The 17,176-nt window shown below is 46.7% G+C and overlaps 1 protein-coding gene and 1 long non-coding RNA gene across 3 annotated transcripts; one reads left to right on the top strand and one right to left on the bottom strand.

Annotated features, from left to right (window-relative positions):
• Positions 1–1,305: 1,305 nt before the first annotated feature.
• Positions 1,306–1,783, bottom strand: LOC124682461. The gene is made up of 2 exons (XR_006996291.1): positions 1,624–1,783; positions 1,306–1,475 (listed from the first exon to the last, which is right to left on the bottom strand). It is a non-coding gene; the product is annotated as an uncharacterized LOC124682461 (long non-coding RNA).
• A 5,178-nt stretch (positions 1,784–6,961) lies between these two features.
• On the top strand, positions 6,962–9,597 carry LOC124682459 (probable ribonuclease P/MRP protein subunit POP5). 2 transcript variants are annotated; one of them, XM_047217140.1, is made up of 4 exons: positions 6,962–7,060; positions 7,919–8,121; positions 8,245–8,382; positions 9,232–9,597. In XM_047217140.1, exons 2-4 carry the CDS (start codon positions 7,950–7,952, stop codon positions 9,378–9,380), a joined length of 459 nt encoding a protein of 152 aa, XP_047073096.1. In that variant the 5' UTR covers positions 6,962–7,060; positions 7,919–7,949; the 3' UTR covers positions 9,381–9,597. The 2 variants fall into 2 exon arrangements, with proteins under 2 accessions (XP_047073096.1, XP_047073095.1); XM_047217139.1 differs by having other exon boundaries at positions 6,995–8,121.
• Positions 9,598–17,176: the final 7,579 nt, after the last annotated feature.

Raw genomic sequence — 17,176 nt, 5'->3', positions numbered from 1 at the left:
ACACTTGCATTGCCGATTAGGGTAAATCAGTGTTGCGTATTGTTGAATATGTTCTTACAGCTAACCTCACCACTCTAATGAAAGAAGTTACCATTAGAAGGCTCATGTGTGCAACCAAATAAGGGGGTGCGTTGCACGAGAAAGGAAGAAAAACATGTTTGCAGCTTACCAAATAGTGGGGTAGTGTTCCCTCTCACGAACAATCTAAAATGACTCATGACTCGTTTGCAATGGGCTAACACCCATGAAGCCGCTCCCATAGAGCTCCAGATTCAATCTAGGCTACCAAACACGACCTACATAGACGCCCAAGGTTATCCGGAAGCCGACCGACCTTTTCATCGTACGGAGCAAGTGTATGAATTAGCAGTCGTTAATCTTTGAGTGGCTGGAATAAGCTGCAAAATTCATCCTCTGGTTACTATTATAAGGCTGAAGCCTGAAGCTAGCTATATCCTTGGTCTCGCTCTTCCCAAGACCAGTTTTTATTGTTAATAGTTGACTGTTGAAGCTTGTGGTGTCTGCTCTCAGAAAACATCTCTGGCAATTATAGAGATCAATACAGTACTAATAGAGGATCATTAGCAGGTGCGTATGTGCTGGAGGCAGATTACTTGTAGTTTGCGGAGAGAATATCTCTCTAGAATTTGATCAAATATGTTCTCTAGGGAGAGCAGAATGACACAAATTTTCTGCACCATATTATTACTACAGTAATAAAATCATATCACCCAAGCTACTATACATATAGTCAACCTGACCACATCTCACAACTCAACAATGATAACACACTCTTGCATAGTTTAAGATACAGAACCAGATCTCTTCTTACATATATCGCCAATCTGACACAAAGACACCTTTAGCCAAACCATCTGAGGGACTAGGCCCCGTTTGCACAGCGACATGTTTGAACTTTGCAGGCCAGCTCTCTCGTCATCACGAGAGCCACAGAAATCGTAGCTGAGACAAGACTCAGCCTGGCAGCTAGCCCCCTCGTCGTCGTGCTGGGCGCAAATATGGACGCCATCGCGAGAGCATAAGCTGTAGCCAGGCTGAAAGACAGAATGATTTGGCTTATAGGTTCCTTCGCTGGAGACAGTATCACGCTTTCAAGGCAGCCAGCAATTATGCAGAGAGAAAGCATGATCTGGTTTTTCACCGCATAGGCTGGTTGACCATATCCGCCGATTGACATGTTTCCTTTTCCTTTTTCTATTCCTATAATTTGTTGATTCAACAAATAAAGGAGCCAACTGATGGATTTTTTTATGGGTAGGACCTTGGATGGATGGTGCATGAGTATTGAAGCGAAAAACTTATTATCCGAGTGCCAAGTGCCGAGACGGATTATAAGATGGTGGTAGAAATTATAAAGATGGTGTGATGCAACAATTCTAAAGGAAAATATCACGCTTGAAATATTAGGGGGCGCTATCCAGTGATGACCTTTTTCAGGACCATTTTGCCTTGGCCTGTAAACAGGAAACAGAAATCTGCATAAGATGAACGATCGGCTACAAGTACAAGAGCAGCAACAAACTGAACTTAAAAAAAGGAACTCTACTCCATGCAAAAGGGTTGCAAATAACTTGTATCCAGGAAAGGGGAGAAGAAGCTGACCGAAAACGCGGAGGAGTGATATGTTGCGGTGCTCGGAAGAAGTATTACTATTCTGTCTCATGGCCACAAGAATTCAACCAAGATGACACGAATTATTAGAGAAATCCAGCTCTCCTGACAGGCTTGATCTGCTTGAGTTTGGCAACGAGACTCAAGCTGCCGTGTGAGCTAGCTACTCTTAAGGCTTGATCTGCTTGTGTCTGACTATGAGACTGATCAAGCTGCTGTATCTGTTAGCTACTCTGACGACAATCTTTTTTTTTTTGAAACGAGTACTCTGACGACAATCTTGATCTTCTTCGGTTTGGCAACGAGTATTTGCTAGTTGTCTTCGTGACTTGTGTCCATAGCCCACGGGGCATTTACTTATAGGAAGCATGCACTGTACCTAGCCAGAAGGCCAGTCCTTGCATCCGAACTTCCCTCCAACTACCAGGAAGTTGACGCCGTAGGCCTTAAGAGTAGATTATCTGTGCTTGATAAATCGTTCAGGATCGATAGCCATCTCTTATTTCCTGATCGAAAAGTACAATTATAATGTCATCTAGATGGTGTTTCCAATATAAAAAAAAAACACTTTCTAATACTTCCTCCTTCCGAAAACAAGTAACTTAGGTTTATCTATAAATTCAATTGTGTGTATACAAATTCGAGTCACTTATTTCCGGATGGAGGGAATATAAAAGATAATATTATAATATCACAAGGATGGCGTTTCTATAGCTACTTGTCCTTCCTCTTAAAATATTGATTAGTGTCTGTTAATCTAAATCATAACTATCTATGCGTACGTCCCGTTCTCCATGTCATCTTGCCGTGTCAAGCTTTTGATCTTTTCACACTATTGCCAGCTTGCCACCGTCCATGCGTTTTTATTGTATATACTTTCAGGGAAACGTTGAAAAAATGCAGTAGTAGGTGTTTAATACGATTCGTATAGCTAGTGACAATTTAGTCATAAGTTCGCATAATGCAAACGTAAGGGCACTGTGTTCACCGAGTCAGCATGGATTTGTTTCAGCACGGAATACGTCAGAATGAAGTGGATTTATCCAAATGGGCCGATTCTTGGTCTTGAAGGCAACTGAATTACCTGTACACACCATCGCCAATAAGAATTTACTTTTATTTTTGTACACAGGCAGAATGCATACTCAAACCGGTGGGACTTCAGTTTCTAGTACTGACAAAAGAGTAATAAAGGATGAATTAGGTGCGTTGAACAGCTGAATCTTATCCACCATTGGAGAGAGAATGGCGCAAACCTACATGAATATGATAATATCCAACACATGTCAATAAAGCTTTTTTAATGAAAACAACTGTATACCAAAAAAGAGATTTTGTGGAGTGAACGTGAAAATTTACTTTTCCCGGCTCGGTGCTAAGCGGGTCGTTGGATCTTATGAACCGACGGTGGGATGGAACACTTTTTTATGCAACTTTCACGTATTGCAACCGCCGCAAATAGAGATGCAAGTGAGCCAATATTAGGGGATTATCTACCCTCTTTAGTGCTAAATATAAATTAAGTTTTACTCCCTCCGTTCCTATTTAATCGACGCGGGGAAGAGAAGGCTAATGAACAAATAAGGTATTGATAGAAGTCAATTAAATCCGGACAGAGGTAGTACAAAATAATCATTTGTAAAAGTTAATTCATTTTGGCACTGAAGGGGATAGAGGGTAACCTAATATCCACTTGCATCTATAGCGGCAAGCGAGCGCGGTCAAATAAAAAAAACTTCTCTGCTCAACCCTGCGGCCCATAAAGAGTTTTTCACTATGATGATGTCTAAGACCTAGATTGTGGCCCGATCTTGCGATTGACCCAAATCCAAGAGGGAAAAAGAGGGAGAGGATGAAGAACGCGAAGAACACGAAGAACAAGCACACGCACACCAACCCGATACAATCGAATTCTTACTCTCGTGGCTCGATGGACCACGCCAATAGAATCAATCGGAAGAGACGCAAGGTAGAATTCCGGATGAGAGATCGGAGTTGGAGACGAAGACCGGTGAGGAAGAGAGAGTGGGGCACACTAGAATCTCACTCACAAGTATCTAAATTCTCAACAAGAGTAGCCTTGATTACAAAGGAGATCTAACCCTACAGAGACAAAGCTCAAAAGTAGTTTACCAAAAAAAAAAAAAAGTAACTACCGCTAAACCTGAACCCTACCGCCCACCGCCCACCGCGACGGGACGCCGCCGGCCACCCCATCCTGAAGAGTATTGATTTATGGGAAAATTGGATCCATACCACTGAAAGAACCAATCTTTAGAAAAATACCACTCAAAGTTTATGAGTTAGAAAAATACCATCGAAAGCTTGGCCCGTTATCTATTTGTACCATCGCCGTCATCTCCACCTGAACTGGAGCTTTAAACGAATCGATCAACACGTTCACATCATCAAGCAGCAAGGCAGCACTTCGCTGCCCTCTCTTGCAGCTCTCCAGGTTGCACTTCAACGCCTGCTGCAGCAGCATTCATGTTGTAGTTTACTGGCCTCTCAAGCAGCATTATGGCAGCATATAACATGACTTCCGGATATATTTTCACATTTGCAGATGTAGCTATACAAAAGGAAGATTAGAGCATCTCCAGTCGTACCCCCAAAGCGCTCCCCCAAACAGCGCCGAACCGAGCGTTTGGAGGACGTGTTTCCTTCGTGCCGTCTTTGAGGAACGTCGCTTCCCAGCCGCGTCCCCCAAACGCCACCCCCAAAATTTTAAAGTACTTCATTTTTATTTTAATAGATAGAAGAAATTTATAGGTACGGTGCAGGTAAGGTTGTACTAATATTCAAAACGGTGCAACATAAACAAATTACATATAAAAACTTGAAAAAACATAAACAAATTTGAAAAAAAAATCAAACTACTTCTTCTTTGATGGCCCCGCCTCGTCGTCCTCACAGCTCGTCATCTCTTCCGAAGAGCCGGTGTCGTTCGACACGTCAGAGGAACTTGTGTCCTCCTCGTCGGCGGAGAGCGTGACATTGCACCAGTTGTTGGGCACCATGGCTGTGCCGGCGGCCAGCTAGGCGACGACATCTCTGGCTCATCCCTCGTCGGCGGTGAGGCTAAAGGAGACTACTCTCTGCGCATATCCAATGGGCGTTGGGGTCGACTGCAGGACCAGGCGAAATCCCCACGTGAAGCTAATGATTCTTTGGATCGAGCGACGGCGGTGTGATTGTGAAGCGGGCGTGTACCATGGAGGAGCACTCGCTGCCGCCGGGAAGATACGCCCCAGGTGTTATTCCTTTGGCCTAGCCTGTGTGGAGTGTGTGCGTGCGGTTTGACTAAGTTGTGTGCGTCCATTGTGTTGAGTTCAGGTTGAGCTGGGTGGGTCAAGTTTGATCAATTCGTGTAGTTAACGTTCATTTCACGGTGGTGGCATAAATCAATAACGGAGCAAGCTTTCGATGGTAATTTTCTAACCCATAAACTTTTAGTGGTATTTTTCTAAAGATTGGATCTTTCAATGGTATAGATCTAATTTTCCCTTGATTTATCTAGGCAGAATAGAGACAGAGGTTCCGCCCGCTCCTCCCGGCCTAGCCTTATCGCCCGCGCCGCCCCAGCTGACTGCACCCCCTCCTACGCCTCGCCGCGCCGCCAGTGCCGGCCCAGCCCCTGCTACACTGCCGCGCCGCCGTCCCGTACGCCGACCCCGCCTGTCTGCGACCGTGCTCCTGCCCTCCGCCTCGACCGTCGGCTTGCTGGCTCTTCGAGCGGCTGCTATTACCAGGTGATTTCCCCGCGACTTCCTAGGCCCCAATCCCATGAAGCAGGTGATTTCCCCAATTACTCTGTGTTTGGATGTAGTATTGAATTAAGCCTGGAATTGGGGAATTGGAATTCGACCCTCCAATTCGATCGTTTGGATGTGCCGGGGAATTTTACTTTTTGCCATAGTTTACTTTGGCATTCTACAATTTGCCCTTATTTAGTTTAGCCTCTATGATTTGCCACTCTTTACTTTGGCTCTTTATTATTTGCCCCCTCACGGACTAGGCCCACATGCTATGACGAAAATACCCCAGGTACATGTTTTGTCTGGATCGATTGAGAGCGACCCGTTCATTCCCTTTCATTCACGACCTGAGCAGATGAAGCGAGCGGCGGCGGCTCCCAGCGGGCGGCCTGAGCAAAGGAAGAAAGGGAGTTTGGCGGCGGGATTCCTGGGAGCACGACCACCACTCCCCTGCGACGCTAGGCACGAACCCTCCTCATCCCGCCCCATGTATGTGCTCAGAGGTAGGATTAGGTTTTAGGGGATCCGGCCGTTCCCTCCTAATGTTTCGATTCATCCCTCATCCCTAATCCCGCCATTTTCGATTTGGCTTTGGGGTTGCAGCCCAGCTGGGGCTTGCGTATGACATAGAAGGCCAAAGGACGAGCCTGGAGCCGGGAGGTGCGGCGGTGTGGCCGTGCCACGCCGGGGAAGCAGCTGGCGGCGGAGGCGCACCGGCGACCGGAGAGGTGCAGCACTAGGGACGGAGGTCCAGCAGCAATGAGATTGGAGTGGTGCAGCACTGCAGCCGTACAAGCGAGCGTCGATGCGAGGCGGCAGTTCATCCTGCCCCGTTGAGCAGCAGAGAAAAGGGATTAGAGCATCTCCACTCGTCTTCCCACAGAGCCCCCCACGGCCACTTTTTTTCATCCAGACGGCGAAAAACGGCCTGGGCCAGCCCCGGTTCCTCGTTCGGTCCGGATTTGAGCCTATTTTCGTCCGGACTCCCCATGCCATCCTCGGTTTCCCGGGGTCTCCCGGGACTCCGATGAAGCTAAACCAACCGTCCACGCCCACGTGTTTCCTCTTTCGTCCGGATTCCCCGAGCCATCCTCTTTTTCCCCGAGAAACGCCGCTTGGGGAGCACACGACTGGGAAACTACTCCTCCCCACGCCAAATCTTCCTCCAATCCGGACGAAAATTTCGTCGGATTTGGGCGTGGGGAGCGCCAACGAGTGGGGATGCTCTTACAAATTACCAATCGCCAGGGGTAGTTGTGTCATGGAGTTTTGTTTGGATCCTCAAATGAAACGAAAATAAATTAAAAGGGCAAACAATAAAGAGACAAAGTAAAGAGTGGCAAATAATAGAGGTCAAAGTAAATAAGGGCAAATTGTAGAATGCCAAAGTAAACCATGGCAAAAAGTAAAATTCCCCGGATGTGCCCGCCCGAACCGTTTTTCGGAGGGTCAGACCTCCGTATTAGCTCGGAATCGCCAAGCGGTAGCCCTCTCCCTTTCGGCCCTTCTGCTCGAGCCGCGACGGAGACATCCCCGGCCTGGAGCTAACCGGCGGCGCGCGGTGAGTCTCCCCGACCTCCGCCCTCCTCTTCCTTCTCCGGCATCCCCCTCCCTCATCTCCGTCTCCAGTCTCCGCGTCCGCCCCTCCATGGACTTGGCCCAAACCCTAGGTCGACCAACCCCTCTCTCTCTCTCTCTTTCTTAGCGAGACCAACTTTCATATGGGGCTGGGGCCTGGGCGGATGTTGTATTGATTTCGACACATAAATTATTTGGTCTGCAATTTCATTTCCAAGGTCCAATTTCGTGCATTAGAGTTTTTTTCTTTCGTACAGGTTGAATTAAAGTATTGCCTTCTCATCAGTTTCATGTCGTAGCAATACAATTTCTCATGCATGCATTTAGACTCATTTGGGTCTGTCTCTAGTTCATATTGAAATATCTGAACATCTTATAATAGTGAACATAGTGAGTACCTTTTTTGCCGAGTTTCACCACCCGGCTATCTGGCCAACATGATCCATTATGACATTGACCACCGGCTCATATTTCATAGCAGCAATTTACCACCAAGTGGTGACTGGTGATGGTCAGGACTTAGGATTGAGTGCCAAGTGTTCTGTGTTTATTAGAGCCTTATCAAGGTGTTATTTTTATTTAGTTGGATCAAAGATAGTCATTAGCTTTCAACAGATTTGTGAGGTTGTATTAGTATATTAGGTGAATTTGTAAATGTTGTGAACACGGGAAATTGTGAAGGGTGATTTTCTTTTTTCTATTCTGTAATCTAAATTTGTAGGTATGAAAATGAGAATAAGGATGGTGCTCTGTTTTTTTGGTGTGTGTGTATGTAAATTCCCGTACCAACACTAGGAGTTGTAATGGTGCGCCCTTTTGATGGTATAGTGGTGAAGATAAATCATTTAGTGGCATTGCTACTATGCCCTTTAGTCTTTACTGCCTTGGTTATGTTGAAGAGGTGTCTTAGTTTGATTTTTTTATTGCTGTTTACGTGCTTGAAAATCCAGGTCGCGATAAGGAGCGCAATTTGTCCACACAATGGTTCATTTTAAGAACAGGTACATGGTAATGGAGGTCTTCATCGACGTGAGCAGGGGAGAGGTTGACCCCGTCATCCTCACCCAGTTCAACATAACCAAAGTGATCAGAGACAGCATCCAGCTCAACTTTGGGGAGTGTGGCCTAGCTGCATCTCTTGGATCATTGCAAGGTGCTAATAGCTTCTAAGGAAACCTTAAAATCCTCTTCGCATCATCATATATGTCTGTGGCTACCCAGTTTAATTTATAGACTTAAGTATTACTTCTGAGCGCTTGTCAATGGTCATCTGCAGTGAAGTATGTAAATCCTCTGACAAAGCTTTGCGTAATCCGAGTGTCGCGTGAAGATCACCAGAAAGTGTGGGCTGCTATCACAATGGTGCGGAGCATTGGGAAGATCCCTGTGTCGTTCAACCTCTTGGATGTGAGCGGTGAGTGGATTATTGATGATGGAACCGCATCAGTTTTTTTTTTTGTTTTGCTTATAAATGGTTTGATGCATCGCAAGTCTTTCCTCATAGATGAATTCAGTATCTCATGTCATTGTGTTTATGATTGTGTTATGAATGTGACGTTCCCACCTTTCGTACCACATTCACATTGCCAATTTAGCCTCAGTTACACTTGCATCAAACTGTTGTTGGGCCAAGACGTAGCACTTCCGGGTAACCGGGTTAATTCCTCGCACAAAGCAAGAAAGGAAGTGCAAGTGGGGGAAGTGCAAGTGGGGTGCCGAATGCATGTCTACCCCATGACAGCTTGAGCTGTTGGGCTCTTTGGGCCGCACATTGTTACAATGATTATTGAATGTACTTCTCCCTCCGATCCATAATAATTGTCGTGGTTTTAGTTCAAATTTGGACAATATTGAACTAAAATCATGACAGGTATTATGGATCGGAGGGAATATTATATTTTAGATTGACCTGATAAAACAATTCCTTTTTAGGTCTGCTTCATACACTAACTTTTCAGTGCATGGTGAAGTCCCGCTAGCAATCACAGAATCATTTTCTCATTTATTTGCATGCGTTTATGCTGTTCAGTTTGTTAAAACCACTTTTCTCATCCAGACACCAGGCCTAGTACCGACTCCAAGTATTTCGCTGCACAAACTTTGACCTGATGATGTTTCCCATGTATAGTTTTGATGCTCATCCTCATATCATTTGGCACTGCGACGCAATTATTCTAGTTATTTTGTTGCAATCCCTAATAGGAAGGAATGTTTGCAAGGCCAGTTGTGCCAGACCAGGGCTGACCATCAATCTCCTTTCCAGGAACTATCAGGGCATGCAAGAAAGCTGCCTTGGAGTGCGAAGAGGCGAAGTTTGAGCAGTACAAGTTGTCTGCTCGTGATCGTATCACACCAGAGATTATTGAGTCCGTGAAGAGTTGCCTTGACAAGTTAAGAGGGTTAGATAGTTAGTGAATTAATGTTTGTTTAGTGCCATTAGTCTGAAAAGAAGTGTATTGAGTCAGTTGACACACTGTTTCTGGGTCAAATTGTGCAACGTGATATCCATTGTCTATCGGGTGAGAACTTTTGGAGAAAATTTTGACTATGTGTAAGTTAACCATGCGCAGCTAATCATTATTGAGGCAGCATCTTGTATGGCGCAAAAATAGTGATGCACTTGAGCCAACGTTTTCCTGTTTCTGGCTGATGCATTTATGCCAGTGTTTTCCAGTTTATTGAATCTTATGTTCACGCTTTGAAAGACGATCACATGCCACCTGATAATCCTATTGGTGAAAAAAAATAAAGAAAAAAGGTTCGTGGTCCTCAAACGAAGGAAAGACAGAATAAAACTAATGCACAAGTTCTGAATCAGTGAATCACACTAGACACGCAGGAGCAAAACAAATGTAACATGAACATTAATCCTAATACTATCTTGCATTGTTGTTGAAGTCCATTCTATTTGGTTTTCTATTGCTCCATGCCATCTGGATTTTACGATCTAGGAGAAATACATTCTATGGCACACTTGATAAAGCATAAGCAGATGCAACCACCCGGCGAGTACAGGTCTACTCATTTGCAGCTACCCATACACAATGCACGATTTAGAGTAAAGAGCACTGGCTTCACCCGGAGATGGTACTCGCTCAGATCCAATTCGAGTTTCCTATTTTGTAGAGGGCACATGCGCCATTCCCTCATTTGATAGAGATCCCGGTAGATAAGATGTGGGCTAAGCAGGCTAAGGGGCGGCTCGCTTAGAATGACTTCCATAAGAAAGTGCCTACAATCATGCGAAAGCCGGGCAAAAGGAAGAGCTATCTTGAGGTGAGCTTACTTTCACAATCTTAGCAATGGACTGGTTTACCGGGATTACAGCCCCTATGGGTGGCACTAACCATCTCATTTTACAGAATCAGACGCAACAACCGAATCAACCGAGTCGTCATGAGCATCTTTATCTCCCATGGATGAGAGATGGAGCATGTCATGACAGCCATGCCTAGCAACCAAAGGATGATGGGAAGGCCATTCGGTTCGTGCAAACGAAGAGACCCAAAGGTCTTACTGTCTGATTTCGCCAGGTTGGCGCTTGACTTAGCGATAGGCTAACTCTGTTGTGAGGTTTTACTGCACCAATGACAACTCTTCACTATCCCAATGCATCCAATTCCTATACACAGGCGGCAGCATACACAGTTTTTAATTTCATCCGCTGTTATGAGCTACTACTGCAACTCTGCTAGCTGGTCTGAGATGTGGTGGTGAACCAACAACATGTACATATGAGGTGACATTCAGATAAAAGGATGTACTGTTTAATTGTCGTCCCATCTATGGTCAGGTTGGATGTTTGTGGAGATATAGCTTATTTCCCTTTGCAACACATCTTGCATTTGTTTGTGAGTATGCGAGCATGCAGCATACATCACCTCATTAGGACAGGGAAACATCCTAACATAACAGATCTGATAAGACACAGAATAGAGGATCTGAAGGAAGAAAAATATTATCGGTTGTTTCCTTGAAAAGTAACACTTATTGAGAACCAACCTGAGGTTGGGTGGTTAGGGCATCTCCAACGGGGCGACCCATCCCGCGCCCGCGCGTCCGGATGGGTCGATCCGGACAAAATCCCGGCCCAACGCGGCGATGCACCGCAAAAGCGGACGGCCACGGCGTCCGGAACGACGCAAACCCGGCCCAAATATTGGCTAGGTTTGCGTGGCCGCGGATGGCACGCGCCGTCCGCTCGCGTCCGGCGTCCGTCGCCTCGTCTCCTTTGGGCCCACTCCGGCGGTGACCCGGGAGGGTATTAAATGGGGACCGGAGGGGATCCGGAACTCCACCCGGTCCCCACGCCACTCCGCAGAAACCGCCGCCATGGCCCCGAAGCGCGGTTTCGCTCCCGGAGCCCACGACGACGAGGCGAGCGGCAGCCGCCGGCCTCCGCCGGCGCTGCGGCCATCGGGCAGCAAACCGAGGCGGCCTCCACATCGGAGAGGCCGCCCGCGGCGGCGCGGCATTGCCGCAACCGCCGCCGCCGCTGCTCGAGCCGAAGCCCGAGTCCTCGGAGGAGGACCCGGACATCCGCGCCGCCAAGCTCATCTCGGCGGCGGAGGAGGAGGCCAACCGGCCGGACCTTCGAGATGCCATCCGTACCTCCGAGCCGGAGGAAGCGGCGCGGCCGGCGGAGGAGGAAGCGGAGCTCGGGTGCTCTACGCCCGTGCCCGTCGAGCGCGACGGGACGAGGAGGAAGCGGCGCGGCGGGAGGAGGCCGGGCGCCGCGCCGACGAGGAGCGCCGCGAGGAGCAGCGGCGGCAGGAGGCCGGGCGTCGCGCGGAGGAGCGGCGCCGCCAGAGGCCGGGCGCCGCGCCCGGCGGAGAGGCGGCAGCGCCTCGGGGAGGAGGCGCCGCTATCCGCGCCGCCGCTACCTCGGGTCGCTCGCGGACCCCCACTCGGCCCGGGAGGAGGCCCCGTGGTCTCCGTGGCCGGAGTCCCCGGCGCGGTCGAGCCACAACAGCGCTCGCCGCCGGGGACGTCGTCGACGACGACGACGACGCCGACTTTGCCCACAGGGGCTAGGCGGCGCACCGGCGGCCACCGCGCCGCCGACCAAACCCTACTAGAGGGTTTTTAGTTTAAATTTAAAAGCCATATAGGGCTTCTTTTGTCGCTTATTTGCCCAAAATAGGGCTATGTATAAATTTTGCCCAAAATAGGGCATATGTTTATGAAATATCGTTTAAAATTTCCATGTTTCGTTTCTTTTCGTATTTGTCCGATTATGCGGTGCGTCCGCGCGTTGGGCGCAGCGCGCGACCCAAACGGACACGCGGACGCGGGCCGCTGTCCGCGCGTCCGCTCGGCCACGCAAACGGCCCAAAACGGACGCGCTGGGCCATCCGTTTGGGTCGCCCGGTTGGAGATGCCCTTAGGAGGATGGTTGTATCCCCAGCCAACCAGAGTTCAAACCCCAGGTTTGACATCTGTGTGTCTTATAAAAGACGGAATATTCATTCAGTGGGAGGCGACGTTCCCGTCGACAGCGAGGCGCATCCAATCCGCCGGCTCAGTCTTCCGGAGGTGCTCATAGGGGTAGGGTGTGCGTGTGTGCGTTCATAGGGGTGAGTGTATGCGCGTATATGTGAGCGTATGCGTTTGTACTGTGTTTCTCAACAAAAAAAAGTAACACTTATTAGTTATCAGTTGGTCAGATCTATCTCTTGAAATAATACCAGATGAGAACACAATCATGATTTGGAGCTGTTCCACAACCACTAGAGTATTGACTCTTGTGGGGTTGAGCTCAGTTCTACAACTTGCAGTTCTTGATAGAACATACTCCGTTTATGTCCGCTTCTTCTAGTACGGACTAAATTTTCAGTGTAAGTTGAAGTTCTGTTAGGTGTCAGCAATCACAACATCTCTTTTCTGGCTTCTTTACATGTGCATGTGTTTTGCTCAGTTTGTTGTAACTACTTCTCTCACCAGGACCGAAGCCTTAGTTCTGGCTCCGAGTATTTTCACTGCAGGAACTTTGACCTGATGATGTTTCTCCATGTATGCTTTCATGCTCATCCTCATATCGTTTGACAGTTTGAGCCAATTGTTCTACTTTGTCAATTTGGATGTATCTAAACCCATTTTAGTATCTATATACATATTAGTTATTTTGTTGAAATCACTATCAGGAAGAAATATTTGCACGGCCACTTGTGCTAGACGAGAGCTGACCATCAATCTCCTTTACAGGAACTATCAGGGCATGCAAGAACGCTGCTTTGGAGTGCGAAGAGGCGAAGTTTGATCAGTCCAAGCTATCTGCTGGTGATCGTATCATGCCAGAGATTATCGAGACCACGAAGTGTTCCCTTGACAAAATAAGAGGGTTAGATAGTTAGTGAATTGTTTCATGCTGGAGCCTTGCTTCAGTGCTCCCCCCTCCCCTAAACTTAAAAGGGTAATTTAGTCTTTTGTCATTAATTATTAGTTCCCAATACGATTGGCTCCCTCAGATGTTGATCCAAGCCCGTAAGATCCAAGTATTCTTATACGGGTATACTTAGATTGATCTAACCCTTCTCACACAAGGAGAGTTCGGCGAAGCCTGGAGCTGGCCATTGATAACAGATGCCAAACCAGAGCTTCGTTCCATCGGCAAGAGAGCCACCGGCTCAAAGATTCGTGGCGTCGGCAGGGCCACTTCGCGAGACTGCAGCTTGGTGAGGTTTGCGCCAGTGCCTCGTTCCGTACGTTCTGCACGGAAGTCACGGAAGTCTGCGTGGACTGCATCACCTCACAGATCATACATGGAGGGCAGAGCTATGGCGATGATAAAGCGTAGGAGAGGAGCCCCGTCCATGTTCTTCAGCCGCGCTCCCAATCCCTCCTCCGACGCGTGCTTTTCCCTCTCGATAGGGCTGCCAATGTCACCGTGGCCGTGGAGCACCTCGTCGTAGAGCTCCCGCTTGAGGAGGATCATGAGCGCGTCTGCTCAAACTCGATGCTCTCAGCTCGCACACCTCCTGCAGGCTGCAGGGCTGTGGCTGCACACCCTCCTCCCCGCCGGCCATGATGCTCTGCTTTGAGCGGTGCGCGTGGCCCAGGTGAAGTACGGCTAAACCCATCAGTTCCGCCGTGCCGGCAACCTCTCCTTCCCGTGACGACATCCATGGCCATGCCACCGCTAAACGAGGATGCTGCGCTTGTGCCGGCCAGCACAACTCGTTGTCGACTAGGATGAGCCACCGTGAACCGTGAGTGACAAGTACAAGCCCACCACGGATGATGACGCGTACGGTACATATTCAGTTGAGACGAATGGGTATATACAAGGCCAAATACAACTTAAGTAATCGTTAATACTTTATGAAGTACCATCATACCCTCGATTATGAAGGGGTACGGAACGATCTGAGCCGTTGTTGTGTTTAAGTTTGAAGGAGGGGGGAGCACTGAAGCAAAAGTGGTCTGAAAAAGAATGGGTTTTCTTTTTGCGGGAATGAAACAAGAATAAATTGAGTCAATTGACATTTGTTTCTAGGTCAAATTTTGCAACACGGTATATCCTGTGTATGGAAGGCTATTCTGGACAGAACCCAGGAAACAAAACAAAAACTGTTCCGCCGTAAGTTGATAGTGTGGAGCTAACCGTGTGGTTGAGGCAACATCTGGTACCACGCACAAGAATGATGTAGAGCCCCCGTTTTCCTGTTTCGCAGATACACTTGTGTCAGCGTTCTCCTGTTCCATGAATCTGAAGTTCATGCTCTGAAAAGGGAGCACTGCTCCATGCCTCCATGGATAGTTCTATTGGTGAAAAGAGATACCGAGTAGAATGTCCTCAGAGAAGAAAAAACGAGAATATAATTAGCGGATCAGCTTAGATCAACACAATAGACACCTTGCAGAAGCAAAATGGAGGTAACATGAACATAAATCCTACAACATGTTTAGTTATGTGTTCAGCTAAACGACCTAACCCACAGCTCTGCTGAATTCTTCATGAAAGCCAAAGGATGATCGGAGGGTCATTCAGTGCGTGCCAACGATAAGGACAGAAAAGATATACTCTCATCGTGTACTCGCTTCACCCAGCGATAATCTTTTAATTTGTTTTGAGTTGCTATTGCACTATTAACAATTCTTCACTATCCCAATGCATCTGATTCCTATGCAAGATGAAAGAATAAAAGGTACATTTTAAAAAAACTCATCCGCTTTTGTGAGTTGCTATCGCACCCCTCTGCTGCTAGCTGATCTGTGGTGCGGTGGTGAACGAACTTGTGTACTGTATATAAGTTGCATTCAAGTGAAAAGGTGTTACTACTTATTGTCACCCCATATGTGGTCAAGTTGGAGGCGGGTGGAGATATAACCAAGGATTAAAATAGCACACTATTTCTTCGGTAATAGCACGCTATAGCATATTTTGACAATTCACGAATTTTAGTAATTTTGCTCGTTATGGCGCTATTTGCGACGCATGTTATATCGCGCTAAAACATCATAGTTTTACAGCCTATTGAGACAAGAGGTTGAGTTTTCCTTGTTAAGAAAAGAAGAATTTCCTTTTGTTTGTTGTGGTGATGAACGTGAATCTGTTGATTCCTCTTTTGAATAGGAAGATAATATTGGTAATTCTGATAATTCTTAATAAATAATTTATACAATGTCGTTACCTCGTGAAATATTGATGTTAGTCTTTCTAAAAAATTAGATAAACTATTTTTGTATGTGATTATGTATGCATAAATTTGTCACATTTGGACTGAAATCCTTTATTTTTAGACTTTATCTGGTGTTATTTTCAAAATGCTATTTAAAATATAGCACGCTATTAGCACGATACAGTGTGCATAGCATTTGAAGAATGCCGCAGCTATTTCTTTTAGCACACTATTTTAAACCGTGGATATAACTCATCGAAACTACTATGGGTACGATGAATGGGAATACGACTTTGGTACGGCAATTGGTCCAATGATGGTGCTCCATCCACCACACGTGGTGAATGGTTCTCAACATTTGTCGTACAAAAATGAACAGATATTGTCATACATGTAGCATCGTTCGTAGCCAGGGCCGGCTCTAAATTTTCAGAGGCCCCAGGGCGAACTTTATAAATGGGCCCTATAGTTATAGTGGAGGAAAATATTCAATTTCATACACAAAATTATTGTCCATCTATGTCCCCATATTTCTCATGGTCTCAACAATTCTCATGGTTATAGCGGAGGAAAATAATCCGTGCATGTTAGAAACGTATAGGAAAACGAAGAGGCGTCCGGACTCTGGAGAACGATCGAACGAGCAGCTGTGTGTGTCGTGCGTGTACATTGGGATTAGACAGATGATTGGCTCCTGGAGAGGCGTTGCTTTTATCTTCCATTGAATAGATGGGCCTATAATGGTTTTTTCTTATACAAATACCTATGTACTAAAGTTCTTGCTATGGGCCCCTAGTTTGGCTGGGCCCCGGACCGTCGCACCCGCTGCCCTGGGCCAGAGCCGGCCCTGTTCGTAGCTCATTTCAGTTTACAGCGAATCATGAATATTTTGCTCGCGTATCTTGTCCAATCGCAATGCGTAATTAAGCATGAACATGTATCCCCCAATAAAGCACGAAACACATGATCTGAAGGAAACAAAACACAATAAGTTATTTCCGTCAAACATTAAACTTAATGAGTTATCACCTGATCAACTGTATCTCTTAAATGCCGTAAAAAAAACTCTATCTCTTAAAACTAATACCCAATAAGAACACAATAATGAATCAGAGTAGTTCCACAACCACTAGAGTATTGACTCCTAAATTAGGGCCGAGCTCCAGAATTAGCATTTCAAACAAACATCTGGGAGTATATTGCCCAGTTTTTCTCTTTTTCGATAAAGAGCATATATTAATATCGCGTAGATACCAATTACACCCAGCCTCTGCAATAACATCATGCTCTAATGGCATAAAGGATGCACACAACCAAAAAAAAATAGAAAAATTACAAAAAAAAGCCCTGATACAGAGATCGAAAACTCTAAACAACGACTCTGACACCACCAAGACAACACCAGAAGATTAGCTTCTCTATAAGCGACGGCTCCGAGAAGAAAACAGTGCACAAATGCTGTCGTCGCCCGATCACAGATCTTAGGGTTTTACCCTGAAGAAAGTCCTCTCTCTCAAAATAATGCCTTCAACAAGAATATTGCCAGGCACAACCAGTTAGGGCCAGACCTTGGATTTTCACTCTGAA

The sequence above is a fragment of the Lolium rigidum genome, chromosome 1, assembly GCF_022539505.1.
Source record: "Lolium rigidum isolate FL_2022 chromosome 1, APGP_CSIRO_Lrig_0.1, whole genome shotgun sequence".
Classification (NCBI taxonomy): domain Eukaryota; kingdom Viridiplantae; phylum Streptophyta; class Magnoliopsida; order Poales; family Poaceae; genus Lolium; species Lolium rigidum.
Note: the sequence above shows the minus strand (reverse complement) of the source record. Positions and strands in the feature narration are given on the sequence as shown.

Bases quoted from the DNA above. Each gene is read 5' to 3' on its own strand.
- LOC124682459 (XM_047217140.1), top strand. From the start codon at position 7,950: ATGGTTCATTTTAAGAACAGGTACATGGTAATGGAGGTCTTCATCGAC. The intron at 8,122-8,244 runs GTGCTAATAGCT...GGTCATCTGCAG, and splicing joins ATCTCTTGGATCATTGCAAG to TGAAGTATGTAAATCCTCTG. The intron at 8,383-9,231 runs GTGAGTGGATTA...TCTCCTTTCCAG, and splicing joins CAACCTCTTGGATGTGAGCG to GAACTATCAGGGCATGCAAG.